Source organism: Arachis duranensis, chromosome 6, assembly GCF_000817695.3.
Source record: "Arachis duranensis cultivar V14167 chromosome 6, aradu.V14167.gnm2.J7QH, whole genome shotgun sequence".
In the NCBI taxonomy this organism is placed as follows: Eukaryota; Viridiplantae; Streptophyta; class Magnoliopsida; order Fabales; family Fabaceae; genus Arachis; species Arachis duranensis.
In genome coordinates, this window is record NC_029777.3 from 106815522 (window position 1) to 106834364 (window position 18843).

Here is an 18843-nt window from a genome sequence, read left to right on the forward strand (position 1 = left end):
AAATTATTAAATATTTAAAATTTGTTAAAAAATAAATTAGACAAAAATTAAACACTAAATTATAAATACTATATAATTTTTTAGAAAAAAAAAAGTAGAAAGAAAATTCCAGGTCTGAGTCTGACACAGCAAAAGATTTCAATCTCAAAAAATTCGAAACTGAAACCGTGTTCACACTTCACTCTCACTCACCCTCTTACTCTCTTACGTTATTCTTCCGCATCTTCTTTCCATTATTCTATCAATTTTAATTTTTAATGCACATTAAATTAAATTCTATCTTAAAGTCCTAACAAAATAAATGCCTTCAATGTTACAAATTCTTTAGTTAAATAGTAACTCGTTCCATTTCTATTTTATCTATATGTACATTTTACAGCAAATCTTTTTTACATACGAGGGACTTTTTTTAAAAAATTCCAAATCATTGGATTTTTTGGGATTATACCAAAATATGAAACAAATTATAAACTTAGAAATCACAAGATAAATTTTTAAAATAAAATTAAATTAAAAATTTTTGAGTGAGATTTTTGTTTTTTTTTAATTTAAATAAAAATCATTGAGTGCAATTTTTGGGTTAATTTTTTTAGATAGATTTGATATGAGCGATATATTTTAACATAATAATTTTAAATATTTTTTAAAATGATAGAAGGTACTGACTTTTATACCTTAAATTTTTAATTTTTTTGAAGTAGAAATTAGAGAGCCTAATTTCTGTCCCCATCACAAAATCGAAAGGTCCCATCTTTATATTTTTTACAAATTGAAAACTCCAGTTTTTATACTCTAAATTAATCGAGATCACATTTAAAAGTAATATTTCAACCATTTATAATTCAAAAAAAGACAGTTATCCGCTCAATATAAAAAAAAAAAAGTAAAAAGTGGTTTTTATAAGCACTTTTTCATTCCTAATTATAGTTGAAATTTCTAAACTAAATACGTATTGTTTTTCGGCTAAAACCCAAGGGAAACTGAACAAGCTAAGCAAAACGTTAAACGTGCTTAATGCTTTCCTCCTTTTTTCCCTTTAAAATTAGAAAAAAAAATCCCTTAGTCTTCTTACTATATATAAAAAAAGAATTTTTTTATTAAAATTTAGCTAATATATAATTTTTTTATAAAAAATTTCTATTAGTAATAATAAAGACACATATTAATTGAACTCTTATTATTATTTATTAAGACGTGTTTCTACTCATTTTAATTAATGAGAGAAAGATGAGAATAAGAAACTCACTTGTTAAGAGATTGAGACATTAAACAACATATTATTTAGTAATGGTTATTAATTGTTTTAATAAAGAACAAATAAATTTTTAACTATTTTCTTAGAGATATATAATCAAAATTAAATACTCCTTAACCTTTGAAAATACAACACAGATAGAAGTTTTCACAACAAAAACATTTATGTATCTCATCTTTTAATAATAATTTTTTTTTATAAATATTTATATTTGATTAAAGACCTATTATTTATTCTATTCTATATTTTTTTCTATTTATAACATCCTCCCTTAATAAGTGCAAGAACTCGTTACACAGATCCTTTAATTAATTAAGTAATAAGTAAGGTTGGCAATGTTTATTTCATTATTATTATTATTGGCATGTCTTTGTTTATTGTTTTGCTCGAATTTCAATGTCCGCGTTCACACCACACCTTGTGTTCACACTACAAACACATAAAAATATAAAATAATAATAATAATATTACCACAAAATAACAAACCATATATTATATCATATCATAACTCAATCTCAAAGAAGAAACAAAGAGATTTTAACTCAACAACAACTACTTTTGTTGTCTCTATCTTTATTTGTTCTTCCAATACTCAAATTTCAGTTCTTTCTCATCAATCAAATTCTCCATAATTTTGAAGAATTGAACTCAACCCTTTTGTTTCTATTTTGTATATTGTTCATTTGTTTATTCATTATTCATTCATGAAACTCCCAACTTTTGCAGACCCTGAATCACTCTCATACGTTTACACTTTGCTTCAGAGTTCTTTTGATCAAATGAATGACCCCATTAATGGTTCCACAAGAAAGAGGCATAGAAAACATGATGATGATGATGATGATGATGATGGATCAAGCAGTAGCAACAACAATAACAACCAAGAAGATGAAGATGAGGATGAAGAAGATGAAGATGAAGATGAAGATGCAAAGAACAACAAGAGCAAGAAGAAGAAGAAGAAGAATAACAATAACAAGAATAAGAATAAGAAGAAGAAGAAAGAGTTAAAGGGTATTCTAACATCTTTGCTATTATTAGATGAACAAGAGAAGCTTGATCATCAAAACCTCAACAAAATCTGTGAAGAAGAGAAGCTCTCATTGGAAACCAATCACAAGAACAAGACAAAAGCCATGGTGAATTACTATTCCAACCTTGATGAATATTATAATCACGTCCAAGAATCAGAGAGGATCAAGAGGAAGAAATCAAGGAACATGGCTTGTGCTGCTGCTGTTTCTGCTGCCTCACAAGGCTTAGAAAAAGCAGCATCTTCAGAAGGTACTAACTACCTTCCAATAATCTCTTAAAATTTCTTTAATTTTTTACTACAAATTTATCACGTATTTGTTCCTATGCATATCTGTTTCCAATATTGTTACTTTGATTCTATTTTTGGTATTTTTATCTAGGATATATGCTGTAATTCTACAATTTGTGACTAATTTTTGCATTACATACCTCAATTTTACACATTGATTGGTATCTGCATCAATTACATGAATTTATCAATTGTGTTGGTGTTTGTACTACATAGGTGGTGGTGGCGGCGGCGGAGGCGGGGCGGGGAATGGGGGGCCTCAGAGGAGGCTGTGGGTGAAGGATAGATCAGGGGCATGGTGGGATGAATGCAACAGAGAAGATTTTCCTGAAGAAGAGTTCAGAAAAGCATTCAGAATGGGAAGATCAACATTTGATTTGATATGTGAAGAACTGAACTCAGCAATTGTGAAAGAAGACACAACACTGAGGAATGCAATCCCTGTGAAGCAAAGGGTAGCTGTTTGTCTATGGAGATTAGCAACTGGTGATCCTCTAAGGCTTGTTTCAAAGAAATTTGGATTAGGAATCTCAACTTGTCACAAGCTTGTTCTTGAGGTTTGCACTGCAATCAAAACTGTTCTTATGCCTAAGTATCTCCAATGGCCTAATGAGTCTCAATTGAGGAACATCAAGAATGAGTTTGAGGGTATTTCTGGTATTCCAAATGTTGTAGGGTCCATGTACACTTCACATGTTCCTATCATAGCTCCTAAGGTTAGTGTTGCTGCATATTTCAACAAGAGGCACACTGAGAGGAACCAAAAGACTTCATATTCAATAACAGTTCAAGGTGTTGTTGATCCAAATGGGGTGTTCACTGATGTTTGCATTGGCTGGCCAGGATCAATGCTTGATGATCAAGTTCTTGAGAAATCAGCACTTTCTCAAAGGGCCAACAATGGTGGATTGTTGAATGGTGTTTGGATTGTTGGTGGAAAAGGGTACCCTTTGATGGATTGGGTTTTGGTGCCTTATAGTCAACACAATTTGACTTGGACACAGCATGCTTTCAATGAGAAGATTGGTGAGGTTCAGAAAGTTGCTAAGGATGCATTTGCAAAATTGAAAGGTAGGTGGAGTTGTTTGCAAAAGAGGACTGAGGTTAAGCTTCAGGACTTGCCTATTGTTCTTGGTGCTTGTTGTGTTCTTCATAATATTTGTGAGTTGAGGGGTGAGAAAATGGATCCTGAGATTAAGGTTGATCTTCTTGATGATGAGATTGTTCCTGAGATTGCTTTGAGATCTATGACTTCAATGAAAGCTAGAGATGCTATTGCTCATAATCTCTTACATCATGGCCTAGCCGGCACTTCTTTTGTTTAATCTTGCTGCTGATGACAGTTGTTCTATCAAAACCAAAAAGAAAAGAAAAAAAAAGTTGTTTGTATTTGACTATCTTGATGCTTTATATGTTCAATTTTTTTTTATATGATATCAAATCATTCATCATTATTTGTTGAAGGGGCTTTTGTAAAAGGTGTATTTGCCTCTGCAATTTCATATATATATATGTATGTATGTATGATTTTACATAGGTTAGGTTCATATACTTGTAAACCAATTCCATACTTTAATTTCCATATGAGAAACTAGTTAATAATATCAGTAACATTCTTTTATAGTAACCCTTTACTTTCATGGATTCTTTTGATGCCATAGGATTTTACAATGGTATTCAACTTTTTCTTGTCATCTTGCAAGCTAAACACATGTTAATGAACAAAAATCCTTTCTAGAATCATTATCATAGTATCTAAGAGTCAAGTATGATCGAAATTGATTGGAATTTGAAGTCCAAGAAAAATAGATGTTATGATAGCAACTTCTGTTATTCATCATCAAGTGAATGTAATGCTTATTCTTTTGTAGCTTTTGTTTTCACTTCATACGGTTGAAAATTGATAGTAAAATTTATTCTTTTAACTATTTTTTTCACATTTTTTCCTTTTCTTCGTACACATTCATTTTTATTTTATATTTTAATTAGAGTCCCACTAAGAAAACAATGGCTTATTTGTACAATGTGTACTATAATATTCAGAATAACCATCCGTGTACTAATGGTTATTCTAGAACTCTAATACCATGTCATGATAAAAGTGTAACACTAATAGTTATATCTTTAAGGCAAAGTATGAGGAGCCAATGAAATATTTGTACAATGTGTACAATAGAGGTTTATGAAGTCTTAGAGATACAACTATTAGTGTTACCTTTTTCCATCCGCTGAAGTTTTTGGGATGAGTGGTATCATAACATGGTATTAGAGCGAATATGTTTATTATCCCTAATACTCGAATGGTTATTAACATTGTATAGATATTCCATTGGCTCTCCATACTTTTCCTTTTAATTTTAATTATCTTATTTTACCCTCCTCATCTTTTCTACATGCAACATCATCTTCATTTTATTTTTTAACTATCTTTAAAATTAAATTTAGTCATTATTATATTATTTTATTAATTATAATTATTTTTGAATAAAAGTATCCAAACATAAATAACTTAAAACAAATTCAATTTTAATCAAAATCAGTTCTAGTATAATCGAATTTAAATTAAACTCCAGTTTATAAAAGCTAAATCAGACACACACCGTGTTTTCGCATTTATGAAAAATGCATGTTTCATTAGAATTCTTGCCTTTCTTGGAAGAGAAGTATACATGTATGTGATTGTGAATGTGTATGAAATTCAAATATAGCAGGCGCATGACACAACACATTTGAATTCCATGTATATTTTAGTTGAACTAATGTCTCTACATAATTACATGTTTGCCCCTCTCATAAATTTAGTCATGGACTCATGGTCTTCGGTTCAGTGCCCAAGATAGCGTTGTAGTAAAAGGTTGGTCCAGGCCTCCATAAAAATTGGGAATGTAAAAAGAAAAAAAAAATCAAAAGGAAAAGGAATTCAAGGATTTGATTGGACCATTAAATTTTGAAGTTGTTAAACATTTATTAGTGATCCTCTCACTCTCAGGGTCTCCATGCCACATCCACTTAATGTTTGACAAAATAGATATGCAAATGCAACCCTTTTCCATGTGAATGGTGGCATGGTTTTGGACCAGAAGTTTGGGGTGCATTTAGGATGACTTGGTAAAATATGACAGAAATCCAGATTTAAAAAAAAAAAGGAATATGACAAAATTCCATATATGGAAAAACAACCAAACAAAATTTAGAAGGGGAGTGTTAGGTAAATAATGACTATTTTGAACAATATGAACAACAACCGATCAAATAAAAATACACTATACCCTAATTTAATGTTATTAATTTAAATTTATTTTTTTAATCCTATTAATTTACATTGTTCACACATTGTTCAAAAATATTATTAGTTACCTATACTTTTCCAATTTAAAAAAGTAGTTTCTATGTCCCAAAAAGAAAAAAGAAGAAATGTTGGTTGGTTGTCTTGAGTGAAAAAAAATTCAATAAGTTTTGTTTCAACAATGAAAAATGTTATTTGTACACTAAAATCAGCTATTTATGTATTTGTGTATAAATATATGTGTAGTTTAATTTATTTTCAATGTGTATTTATATTTCAATATGTATTTTATACTATTGGTTGACTTTGGTGACTAATTTTAATGTACACATAGCATAATTTATTATAAAAAAGATTTATTTTGGTAATTATTTGTCCATGGATATAATTGTTAATTGATATTATACTAAAAGTGTATAAATAATTTTGTTAGAAATAAATTGAGTAAATCAAATTTATTTCATCAAATAAGTTCTTTTATAAATTAATTTAGATTGATTTAATAGTTAATTTATTAGTTCATTTAATTAAATAAATGCCAGTTCGAATATTGATAAGTCAAATTTTTAAATGTAATTTTGATCTATAATAAATTAGTTTTTGTTAGATTGAAAATATCTTGATAAAAAAATTGTAAATTATATGACTAACCATTCACACTTAAAGATTCTCATTAAATGGAGTGTAAAAATAACATGTTCGATAATTGGGTAAGTATGGAAAAAACACTGATCTTGACTTTTTATGTCAAAAAAAATTATGTACTAAAGTCCTCTACAAATATTTTACCCTATTTTCACCAAAAGAAATTTGAAAAGAATCTATTAAGTTGACTACTCCCTAACATAGACAAATAAAACTTAGGTATGGTATTTGAATAGACCCTTCAATGGTATACATTGATGATTTGCTAATAAACTGGATATAAATGTTGTAAAATAAATAAAGGAAGATATATTAAATATAAAATAAAAATGTGTAAATAAAAATATTTTAGTATTAACTTAATAAAATTATTTATATATTTATATGCAGTAAGAAAAAGAGAAAGAAAAAATATTAGTAGTGTATAAAGAGAGAAAAAAGAGTTTTTATTATTTTTTTGTGTATTCCTTTTGCATCATTTCATGTCCTATTTATAGGCGTACAAGAGCATTGTTTTTTAGTTTCATTAACTTCATTTTGTTTTGAGAAAATAAAATCTCATCCTAAAAAGAGTGAACCGTCCATTAAATGGGCATCCACATCATCATACTTATCTCAACACTCCTTTTGAATAACCATTTAGGAATATATCTAGTTAAAACTTTAGTACCTTATTAAAGAAAAATCCAATGAAAAAAATATTTTAATGAAGAAAAAAGAGTACAATATCATTTGTGATGAAAACTGCCTCATTAAAAACATTGTTAAGAAAAGCCCAATAGGAAAAAAACCTGATCAAGAAAAAAAGAGTACAGTCTCCCCTTCTTGTCGACATCATTTGATGTCTCGAAATCGGCGCATCCCAATCTCATGTACCAATCTTTCAAAGGAGGATTTTGGGAGTAATTTTGTGAATAAATCTGTCAGATTGTCACTTGAGCGGATCAGTTGGACATCAATTGTCCCTTGATTTTGGAGATCATGAGTGAAAAAGAATTTGGAAGAAATATGCTTTGTTGCATCACCTTTGATGTATCCACCTTTAAGTTGAGCAATGCATGTTGTATTATCTTCAAACAGGATAGTTGGAGCCATCTTATGATTAATCTGTTCACATAATGACAGAATATATTGGATCAAACTCCTGAGCCAAAAACACTCGCGACTTGCTTCATGAATCGCTAGTATTTCAGCATGATTAGAGGATGTTGCTGCAATTATCTGTTTCATGGACTTCCATGATATAGCTGTACCACCATATATGAACAGATACCCTGTTTGAGGTCTCTCTTTGTGTGGATCAGACAAGTATCCTGCATCTGCATAGCCAACTAGTTGTGACTTGGATCCATAGGGAAAAAACAATCCCATATCAACCGTTCCATGAAGATATCGAAAGATTTATTTGATTCCATTCCAATGTCTTCTAGTTGGAGAGGAATTATATCTTGCTAATAAATTCACAGCAAATGATATATCGGGTCTTATATTATTAGCAAGATATATTAGCGCTCCAATGACACTAAGATATGGTACTTCAGGACCAAGGATATCTCCATTTTCTTCCTTAAGACGGAACTGATCATTTTTCATATCCAAAGATCTTACAATCATTGGAGTATTTAATGGATGTGACTTATCTATATAAAATATCTTCAAGATCTTTTATGTGTATGTTGTTTGATGAATAAAGATCCCATTTTTTGTATGCTCGATTTGCAGGTTAAGACAAAATTTAGTCTTTCCAAGATCTTTCATCTCAAACTCTTCTTCTTTTAGAGTTTTTATAATTGTTGAAATCTCTTCAAGAGTTCTAATAATATTTAAATAATCAACGTACATAGCAATTATAATGAATTTAGATGCAGCTTTCTTTATGAAAACACACAAGCAGATATCATCATTCTTGAATCCGTTTTTGGCCAGATACTCAGTAAGACGATTATACCACATTCGTCCAGATTGCTTTAGACCTTATAAAGATCTTTGTAATTTGATTGAGTATAACCCTTGTGAATATTCATTGGATGATTTAGATATCTTTAATTCTTCATGGACTTTCATATAGATATCACGATCTAATAAGTCGTATAAGTAGGTTGTTACCACATCCATTAAATGCATATGTAATTTATGATATGCGGATAAACTGACCAAATAACACATTATTATTGTATCCACTACAGGGGAATATGTTTCTTCACAATCTATACTAGGTCTTTGTGAAAAACCTTGTGCCACAAGTCGAGCTTTGTAACATACAACTTCATTTTTTTCATTTCGTTTTCTCACAAATACCCATCGGTATCCAGCAGGTTTTACATATTCTGGTGTAGATGTCCAAAGACTTCATGTTTTGCAAGTGAGTTTAACTCAGGCTTTATGACTTCTTCCCATTTCGGTCAATCATTTTTTTGTCGATAATCTTCGACTGCTATTGACTCAAGATCCTTACTTTCATGTATGATATTTAATGTCACATTATATGCAAATATTTTATTGACAATTATCTTATTTCAGTTCTATTTTTCTCCTATAAAGACATAATTTATATTTACAACAAATTGAAATACCTATAAAAAAACTAATTGCTTTGTTGATGATTCAGATATGGTAAACCAACACATGGTGGCTATGGTGGCTTTGGAATTGGCTTGGAGCCTGTAGAAATACTCTTCTTTAGCGCCTGAATAACATTCGCAAGACATCACTTTATCCTCGTGACCCTAGTAGGATTGCACCATGATAGTTATACCAAACAATGGCTTGAAAATTGCATTGTTACAAAATCTTCTAATTGCAAGAATTTCTTTTCTTTTGAATCAGCAGTTTTGGAGGTGGTGTATACCACTTTACAAATTAAAGAAGATATTTTTTTAAAGGATATATTTTTAAAAGATCTTTTATAAAAATAAAAGTGATTTTATGTTTAGATATGTAAAATTTTTTTTATTTATCAATTAATGTTTAGGTAAAATAAGATAAAAGTATTTTTTTGTTAATTTATTACGTAAAAAATATTTTTTAAAAAAAAATCTTTTAAAAAAAGATGTAAATGATAGTTTCTCAAAAAAATGTTTTTTGTTAGTACTTTTACTATTAAAAATTTATTAAACACACTAAAAAATAAAATAAAAAATTTTTAAATTTTTTTTTTATCAAAATAATAACACTCAAATAAACACATAATTAAGATTAAATTGATTCAGCCAGGACCACCCTCACAAAAATAATCTTCGCTTTATTTGTACTATTCTCTTGCCAAAGCTAACTTAGTCCTCTGTCTGTGTTAATTACCTCAAAAATAAGCAAGCAGGACTTTGAGAAGAAATGGAATCAAACCAAGGAATGGAATTAATCATACAAAAATGCTAGGTGTTTAATCCTTTCATAATTAAGTTGTTTAAAAATAAAAGATTTATATCATTTTTTTTTAGTTGTTGTTATCATGGTTATCTTTTTTCTCTTGATATTATTGTTAATATTGTTTGTTATTAATTTCTTCTTCTCTTTTATTATCATTATCATTGTTCTTATCGTCTTCATTTTCTTTTCTTATAAATATTTATAAATTTTGATATACAACACATGAATTTTAGTGTAAAGCACATAAATTTTAGTATTTGAGACTATATATTCAAAATATTTTCACTCAATCAATAAAATATATATAATACATAAAGAAGAGTACTAGGGGCTAGCAGATGTTGTGAGTTGTAGCCATCAATGGTATGAGATTTCATCTAATGGTGAAGAATCATTCATTTTTGTTTTGCTGGCTAAATGCTGGCCAGATTTTAACAAATTTGCTGGCCCCTAAACTTTTCCATACATAAATTTGTGTTAACAGCACAAAAATCTTGTTGCATAAGCATAATATAGAATTTTTGAAGTCCATTGTAAAAATTATTGAAGAACTACATATCTAAAACATTAATTCACCTAACTAACAAAATATAAAAAAAAATTGTGTATGTCCAAAGATTTGTGTATTATGTACAAAGATGTGTATACTATATCAATAAATTTGTATTATGCTTAAAATTTTATGTGATATGTTTCGAAAATTTATGTATTATATCAATAAATTTTTATACTCTCCAACAAAAATTTGTGTACTATAAATGACGCGAAAAAAAAAAACGATGTATACACACATTTTTTTTCTAGACTTTGTACAAATTTAATTGGATTTAATTAAAAAACGCCAGTACAAGTAGTACCATTCTACATTATTTTGTTATACGTTTGAATCTTTTAAACACCTTAAAATTGGTAATTTGTTATGTTTTTAAAGAAGTAAATATTATTGCTTCTTAATTAAAAAATATCTTTTTTAATTTTTGACTATTTATTAAAAAGATAAAATATTTATGTATAATTAAAAAATTATTAATTAATTATTCATTATTTAAGTAATTAGTTTAAACATTATTATAAATAATAATTTTTTTTGTATCACATAAGATTAGATTATTTGCTATGAAAAGCAAGATATTAAACCTAGAGAGTAGAGCAGAGTTAGTAATACTAGATAAGAGTGGCAGAGAGAAGTTGTAACAAGCTTTCACTTTCACATTCTTCGATTCTTGGAGGTCATGGACGATGAGCTTCTTGATGAAAAAGAACAAGAAGCCGAAGAAGAAGAAGAGAGTGTGGGCTCCAGCTTGACCATGGTCAAGGTCGCTGCTGCCAAAAAGTTCATCGAGAACCACTACAGAACCCACATGAAGAACATTCAAGACCGCAAGGAAAGGTAACCTATCCTAACCTAACCTAACCTCTAACACAACTATCTCTTCTGATTTTCTCATCAATTCGCTTCAATCGTTGTGATTTCTCTGGTGTGTTGATTTGGACTATAGTACTGATTTTGAATAAAATAAAATAAAATGCAACGCATGTGTTGAATCTGTGTGCGCAATTCTAAATTGCTAATTGAGGTGAAGGTAGTGTTAATTCAAGATGCTTTATTCGGTTGTTGTTGCGTGGTAGCTGATAGTTTTCTTAGTTCAGCTGATTCCTTTGTTGTTTATGTTCTGTTAGGGTTAATTATTTGATTTGTTAGGTTGGACTTGGGAGTTAAAAGTAATATAAGCTCCAATTGAGTGTAATGAAATAATGAATCCTTGAGTTTTGCTACTCAATCTAGCTTCATTGATGAGGAGGACACATTGAGATTCAGTGTTAGCTGATACCGCTTAGTATACAAACTATGTGCTTAAGACAGTTCCAAAACCCAGGAAAATCATCTGTTAGAAGGAGTGCTTAGTCATGGCGGTGACTTGATGGTGAGTATGAGCAATAATGCCTTTTTTACGTATCTCGGTTGAAGACAAAAATGGGAAAAACAACGAAGAGTAATGTTGCGGCTCCAGAATTGTTGCTGAAAACCAAAAGAGAGTTGTTGGATAAGTTAAAAGAGTGAAATTCGCTCATCTTTCCAGAGGTTAAACATAATGTCACATAATTCTGGCGAAATTCTGGAAGTTGTATTCTGATTGTTTAAGATTTTCCAAAATGCCTTAGCTAGCTATCTCTATTTTGATTATTGAACTAGGCTCAAACCAGATAGCGAAATAGGGTAATGACAAGAAAAATTATCCCCTTTGATCACCTAGGATGTTATGTTTTCTATCTCATTGGAAATGACACAACAACAATAGTCTTTAACAACACTATCTAATTATGTTACACAATTGGTTCCTCCTTTTATAGTTATACATATCCATATGTGGATTTCTTGTTTTATTTTATTAGGTCAATGGTGAATGCTAATTTATACAATCATTTATGATCTAGAAAAATTCAGACCAATAGAAATATATGGGCTAATATTTACTCGCCTCTGTCCAAATTTATTGTCCTTTCTTAAAAGTTTATTTGGTCCCAAATAATTATCCATTTAGAAAGATTAGAGAATATTAATTAATTTTTTTCCATCAGTAACCCTATCAAATGAATGAGAAGCTACGGGGAAAGAGATGATAAGTATTGAACAAAAAATAAGGATAACTTGTACACTCGCTTAAATTTATCAAAATTAAGATGTTTTCAATCATTTCCTTAATCCATATGCTGATATCTGTAATTATAACTGGACAATTATTTTGCATTGAAGGGACTACGGAGATTAATAAGGCTATTGAACTTCTCTAAGATTGCAACTTTTTTATTTTAGTAGTTTTCATACTTCTTATTTTGTCCTTAACCTCTTATTTTTGTGCTATTCAGTAGCCAACTATATTGGCACTTGATGTTAGAATTTATTAAGGTATGGCTTCTAAATAGTGATACACACATATATATGCCAACTCAATATCCTAACTAGACATAAATGGCATATCTATGCAATAGATTGAACTTTCTGGTCTTGGCTAATGATTCAAGATGTTTCTTCAGTTTCCCATGTGTCTCTGACTGAAAAAACACTCATCTCTTCCAATTTCTTGCCATATTGGATGGTTTCTCATTATAACAAGGTGCTTTTAGTAGGCATGAATGAATGATTGAGATCATCATATTTCTTGAATTTCTCAAAAGAGATTAAGAATAAATGGGCTGTGTACAAGCATGATCCAAGACAGGGCATAATGCGTGTTTGCCGTATAGTTGGCACGTTGTTCTTCTAGAAATTATAGTCTGATCTTATCTCATCAGGGAAAACATTTGCACTTTTTCTTCCTTTTGTGAGTTTCACAAGAAAAAAAGGAATTAGGAATTGCTAATAATGCGATTTACACATCTCTTGCATGAGATCCCTGTTAGTAGCCATGTTTATATACCTCCTTACGGCAGTCTCCAATGTGATGCAGATCTCTTGTTCAGTGTGTCTTTTGGTGTTTCTGATCCTGACATTTTTTTTTCTTATTATAGACGTTGGGTTTTAGAAAGAAAATTAGCTTCTTCAGATGTGCCAGATGAGGAACGGATCAACCTCATCAAAGATTTAGAGAGAAAGGAGACAGAATATATGCGATTGAAAAGGCACAAGATATGTGTTGATGATTTTGAGCTCTTAACAATCATTGGAAGGGGGGCCTATGGAGAGGTCCGGACTTTCTCTTTGCATATGTATTTGTGCATGAAGCAGTTCTTGTTAAATATGCAATCATTATTTGGTGTGTGCATTGATTTTCTGACTGTGTGCTTATAATTAATCTTATCTTCTGTAACCCATTTAATTACAGGTTAGGCTGTGTCGGGAAAAAAAGTCTGGAAACATTTATGCCATGAAAAAGCTGAAGAAATCTGAAATGCTCAAGAAAGGCCAGGTGAGATATATATTATCTGATTAAACAAAATCAGTTACTAATATCTAAAGGATACAGTATTGATTTTTTATTCTAGATAGTCCTTTTAAATTCGTTGTTGTAGAAAACTTCTATTAGTCTATACATGGTCTATTATCAGGTCCTACGGTCTCTGTTTAGGATAATTGCCAAGTCATTGGATCCGTAGCACAATGCATAGTATCCCTTTTTCTTACTTGACATCGTTCATTTTCTATAGGTGGAACATGTTAGAGCTGAGAGGAACTTGCTGGCTGAGGTAGCCAGTCATTGCATCGTGAAACTTTACTACTCATTTCAAGATGCCGAGTACTTGTATTTAATTATGGAGTATCTGCCTGGGGGTGATATGATGACTCTTCTAATTAGGGAAGAAACCTTAAGTGAAGATATTGCTAAATTTTACATTGCACAAAGTGTTCTAGCCATAGAGTCTATTCATAGGCATGGTTACATTCACAGGTTTGTTCAATTTGGCTGTGCTTATGATGTTGTTGACCTAATTTATTCATTGATGATGATGATGATTTATTGGGTGGTAATGTAGATAGGTTTAATGTGCTAAGAAGTTCTATTGATTTTCATCTTTACAGAGATATAAAACCTGATAACCTACTCTTAGACAAAAATGGTCACATGAAGCTCTCAGATTTTGGCCTCTGTAAGCCTCTTGACTGTACCACCTTGTATACACTGCATGAAAATCAGGTCATGGATGACAGAAATTTAGCAGAGCCAATGGATATTGATGGATCTATTCCTGGCATGGATAAGCATACCAGTTGGAGAAATCCACGTGAGCAGCTTGAGCATTGGCAGATGAACAGGAGAAAGTTGGTATGCTATAAAATTTATTAATAGTTCGATATATTGTTGCAGTGTGGCAGAAGATATGTTGCCAATCATGTTATTTAGCTTAAATTACTACATATCGATATTGTTTTAAGATCCTTGTAATATGAATGTACATTCTTATCTCAAGAGTAATGTTCAGCTTTGCTTATTTATTTCTTCATGACAAGAAACGCTTTGCTGAAGATGAAGAGCAAATATTGTTTACTTGTGTCTGAGAAATGAAGTTTGGATAGATTTAATTAGTCCTTGTCATCTTGTAAAAATTAATGATGTGTGTTGTGGAAAGGAAGACTAAATCCTATTTTGTAGAATGGAATCCCATGCCTTTTTATAAGATGTTTTTCATTTAGGTATGGGAATTTGTCATTCTATGAAAGCACTATCATCTTTCTGCATATTAACATGATGCTATGTTATATTTATAAGACTGAACTGCACATGATAATGTAGTCTAGTGTTACTTGGGCTGAATATTATAAATATATATTTTGTATAAACATATTACTTGATCATGGATTTAGCACCTTTAAAATTGTCGTGTGGTAATAAAATCCAATTCAATGCTAAAGAAATTTCCTGTTGCTACCAGAGAGTATTCATCTCTCTAGGTGATATTGCATTTTGATAGCATTGTATATAATTTCTTTTTCCTTTTTTTCTTTTTATCTAATAGCTGGTATGTAATGCCTTTTGGCTGTTATGTTTCTTGTTATCTTTGCAAGGCCTTTTCTACAGTGGGAACACCAGACTACATTGCTCCCGAAGTACTTCTGAAGAAAGGATATGGAATGGAATGTGACTGGTTAGTTCTTACCAATGTTTTTGACCATGTATTATTTTTTTTCGGAAAACAATTATTGAGCTTGTTCTTCTTAGACCAGCATGATAAACTTTTACAATATGTCCACCTTATTCCTATATTCTATATATCTATACCCCTATTCAGTTGTATTTATTTCATGCAAACAGGTGGTCACTGGGAGCAATAATGTATGAAATGCTAGTTGGTTACCCTCCATTTTACTCGGAAAACCCTATGACTACCTGCAGAAAGGTAACATTCTTAATTGTCTTTAAATTTTTACTTTTTTATTTTTGAAGAAAAGTACTTTTTTCATTCAAAAAAGCCAATCCAAACTAGCACTAAGTGTTCCTATTTTTTACAATAGTGTTTTGTTGTGAAACCTAAGAATTGCACTTACAATCAAACTATTAAATGATAGTCTAATTTGTATCCAACCAATTTATTTATTACACTTTATTTGACTATCATTTTGCTTCTTCTGGCTGCTGCTCATTTTTCACCATTCTAGTTTTGCTATTATGAGTCATTGTTCATACTAATTTTATTTTATCATTCAATCAACTGCTGGCAGATTGTTCATTGGAGAAATTTCTTAAGGTTTTCAGAAGATGCACAGTTGTCTCCAGAAGCTAAGGATCTAATCTGCAGATTGATGTGTGATGTTGACCATAGGTTAGGTACTCGAGGGGCGCATGAAATCAAGGTAAGGTGTTCACTATTGCTGTGTCGAATTTTTCCTTCTTCATCTACTAATATTCATTATATTTTGACCAGGCTCATCCTTGGTTCAATGGTGTAGAGTGGGATAAACTGTATGAAATGGAGGCAGCATTCAAACCACAAGTTGTTGGAGAGCTAGATACTCAGAACTTCATGAAATTTGATGAAGTATTAACAACTTTTCTATGCCATTGTCATTGTTTCCTCTTTTCTATGAACCATAATCTATCCCATCTAATCTGACAATTCTTAGATGTTGTCCATGGTCTACTTTTTCCTTATAATCAGTTGAAAGGAGTTGCTTCAATTTTATGAGCAAAGTGTCTGATTATATGACTAAGAAGTTAAAACTAGGAGCATTATATCAATCGCAGTTCCTCTTATTATCTTGTATGTCTTTTTAATCAAATCCTACTGATTTTCACAGAGGCTTCTTCTCTAAATTGTTAGGTTGATCCACCAACAAACGAAAGGCTTGGATCAGGAACCTCCCGGAAGGTACATCTGCTTTGTATTGATTTTTGTATACTAATGTGAAGAATATACTACATATGATAGTTAGTAGCTCAGTGCAGTGGCGAGTGATAATAGTTTTTGAAAATTATATACTACATATGAAAAATATAAACTCTGCACAGCTACAAGACCAGTGTGATATTTTATAGGCCTGAATGTTGGACAGTGAACAACCATGAAGAAAATATGTTAAATACTGCAAAGATGAGGATGCTATGATGAATTAGTGAATACACTAAATAAGAGAATTTGGGATGGATGTATGAAGAGAAAGTTAAGGTGGCAACATTGTGGAAAGTATGGTAGAATACCTTCTTTAGTGGTTTCGACCAGTGTGGAAAAGATTTGAAGAGGCATCAGTAAGGAAAGTAGATCAGATAGAAGATAGTAAGAACATCTATAGATAGAGGAGGTAGGCTTAGAAAAATCATAGGGAGAAATATTAACAGTGGTACAGAATTTTATCTCTTATTTAGTAATCCATTAAATGTGTCATTCAATAACTTTTTCATTTTAGTTTTTCTTTCTCCCACAATTCAATTATATTCTGTAAATAATCAAACTGTGTTTAACAAGTAATTTTGTATATTTTGATATTCCACCTCCACTTAATTCATGCAGATGCCCAAAGATCTAAACTTTGTTGGTTACACTTACAAGAACTTCGACGCTGTAAAAGGGCTGTGTCAAGGTATGACTGTCAGCTTGTTATTTCTTATAGAATGTTGCATGGTTGAACTTGAAAATCAGTTATTTACACATTTCGCTATGGGAAATGTGAAATTTGTATGCTTGTGAAGCTACCTTCATTTGATTCTTCAGTTAACAAAGTTATGTAGTATCCTTGGGCTAAAAGTTTTTAACCATTAATTTGCCTAACAAAAATAAATTCTTTTCTTTGCCGGAAAGTTTTTGTAAAGATTTTGAACCACATTTAAGATCTTACTGGGTCGAATTATTCTAACACTCACTGAATGTAATATAGAAGACTGAACAATTACACAAGTAATTTGAATCATAATAGGATGGGGTTCTGAAAATTGAGTCTAAAAGCTCTAAATTGGGACTACGAAACCCAGTGATGGTGAAAGTTAAAACCAAGAATTAGATCCTAACAGAATCCAAAGTAAGTGCTAAGGTTATTTGGTTTGTCCCTAGTAGTTGGGATGACCAAAGTAAGTTGAGATAAACTTATAGCTGATTTCTTAATGGGTCTGTTGTAAATTTCTTTTTCCCTTAACAACCATGTGCTGTGTGCCTATGTATTTCTATCTTAATCAACTCTTTCCATTTGTTTGTTGGGTAAGCTAAAATTAATTGTAAATTTGCAGGAGAGTCCATGCAAGAAATTTCTTCTAAATGGCCAGTTGAGGAAACCGGATTGCAAATGCTTGCATCATCCGGTGATCCCATGTTACCATAGGACAATGCAACGATGCATACCATGCATCAAGGTAATCCAATGATTCAAATTTGGTGTATAATAGATAGCTTAGTGCATGATTCGAATCTGTACCTCTGGATTACCTTAATCCTGGTGCATCTAAGACGTTGCCGGTACAATACTAGGAATTTGTGCAATATGCATATTAAGCCCATCTTTGAGGTTCTAGTAAACCCCCTTGGGCTTAAATATTTTGCCAAAAACATCATATTCTCTTATAGTTAAGTTTCCAACGGTGTGTACAGTAAGTAGTTGAACAGCATTCTCTAAGCTGAGTGCTCCATGGCTGCCCAGGTTGGCAATTTGGCATGTTTAAGCCATGCCTTCTCTAGTGGCAGTTTATGTTTTAATAGTTAAATTATAGACAAATGACCGAGGAACTTGGAAGAATGCATCCTGATGAAATTATTCAGTTTTATGTTGTATACATTTATGGGAAAGAGGCACACGTTTATCTATGAAGAAGTTCTGATTGAGGATTATTTGTGAGTGTTGTTCACCTTCATTTTCTTCAACATGGCGATTCATGACTATCTTTGCTCACTTATGATTTAATGTCATACCCAAAAAGGGAGAAAAAAAAGGTTCACGTATGATTGGACATTTGCTTTTGAATTGGATCTATTTAGTATTCCCTATGTTAACTATCTCCTTATGTGTGTGTGTGAAGGGAATGATAAAGTTGTATATAAAAAGAAACA

The 18843-nt window shown here is 31.0% G+C and overlaps 2 protein-coding genes across 3 annotated transcripts; both read left to right on the forward strand.

The window, feature by feature from the left end:
* Positions 1-2157: 2157 nt before the first annotated feature.
* Positions 2158-4042, forward strand: LOC107495624 (protein ALP1-like; the record flags this gene model as incomplete). Its single annotated transcript, XM_016116793.2, is given in 2 exon segments — positions 2158-2539; positions 2796-4042. Coding segments are annotated over 2 exon segments (1491 nt in total), but the record flags the coding sequence as incomplete, so codon positions are not given.
* Positions 4043-11012: 6970 nt separating this feature from the next.
* LOC107495592 (uncharacterized) lies at positions 11013-18624 on the forward strand. Of its 2 annotated transcripts, XM_016116744.3 has the most exons (12): positions 11013-11266; positions 13387-13561; positions 13701-13784; positions 14023-14264; positions 14396-14639; positions 15380-15459; positions 15627-15711; positions 16034-16165; positions 16237-16350; positions 16633-16680; positions 17320-17389; positions 18030-18624. In XM_016116744.3, the coding sequence occupies exons 1-12, from the start codon at positions 11109-11111 to the stop codon at positions 18119-18121; spliced, it is 1524 nt and encodes a 507-aa protein (XP_015972230.1). In that variant the 5' UTR covers positions 11013-11108; the 3' UTR covers positions 18122-18624. The 2 variants fall into 2 exon arrangements, with proteins under 2 accessions (XP_015972230.1, XP_015972231.1); XM_016116745.3 differs by lacking the exon at positions 13387-13561 and having other exon boundaries at positions 11132-11266.
* Positions 18625-18843: the final 219 nt, after the last annotated feature.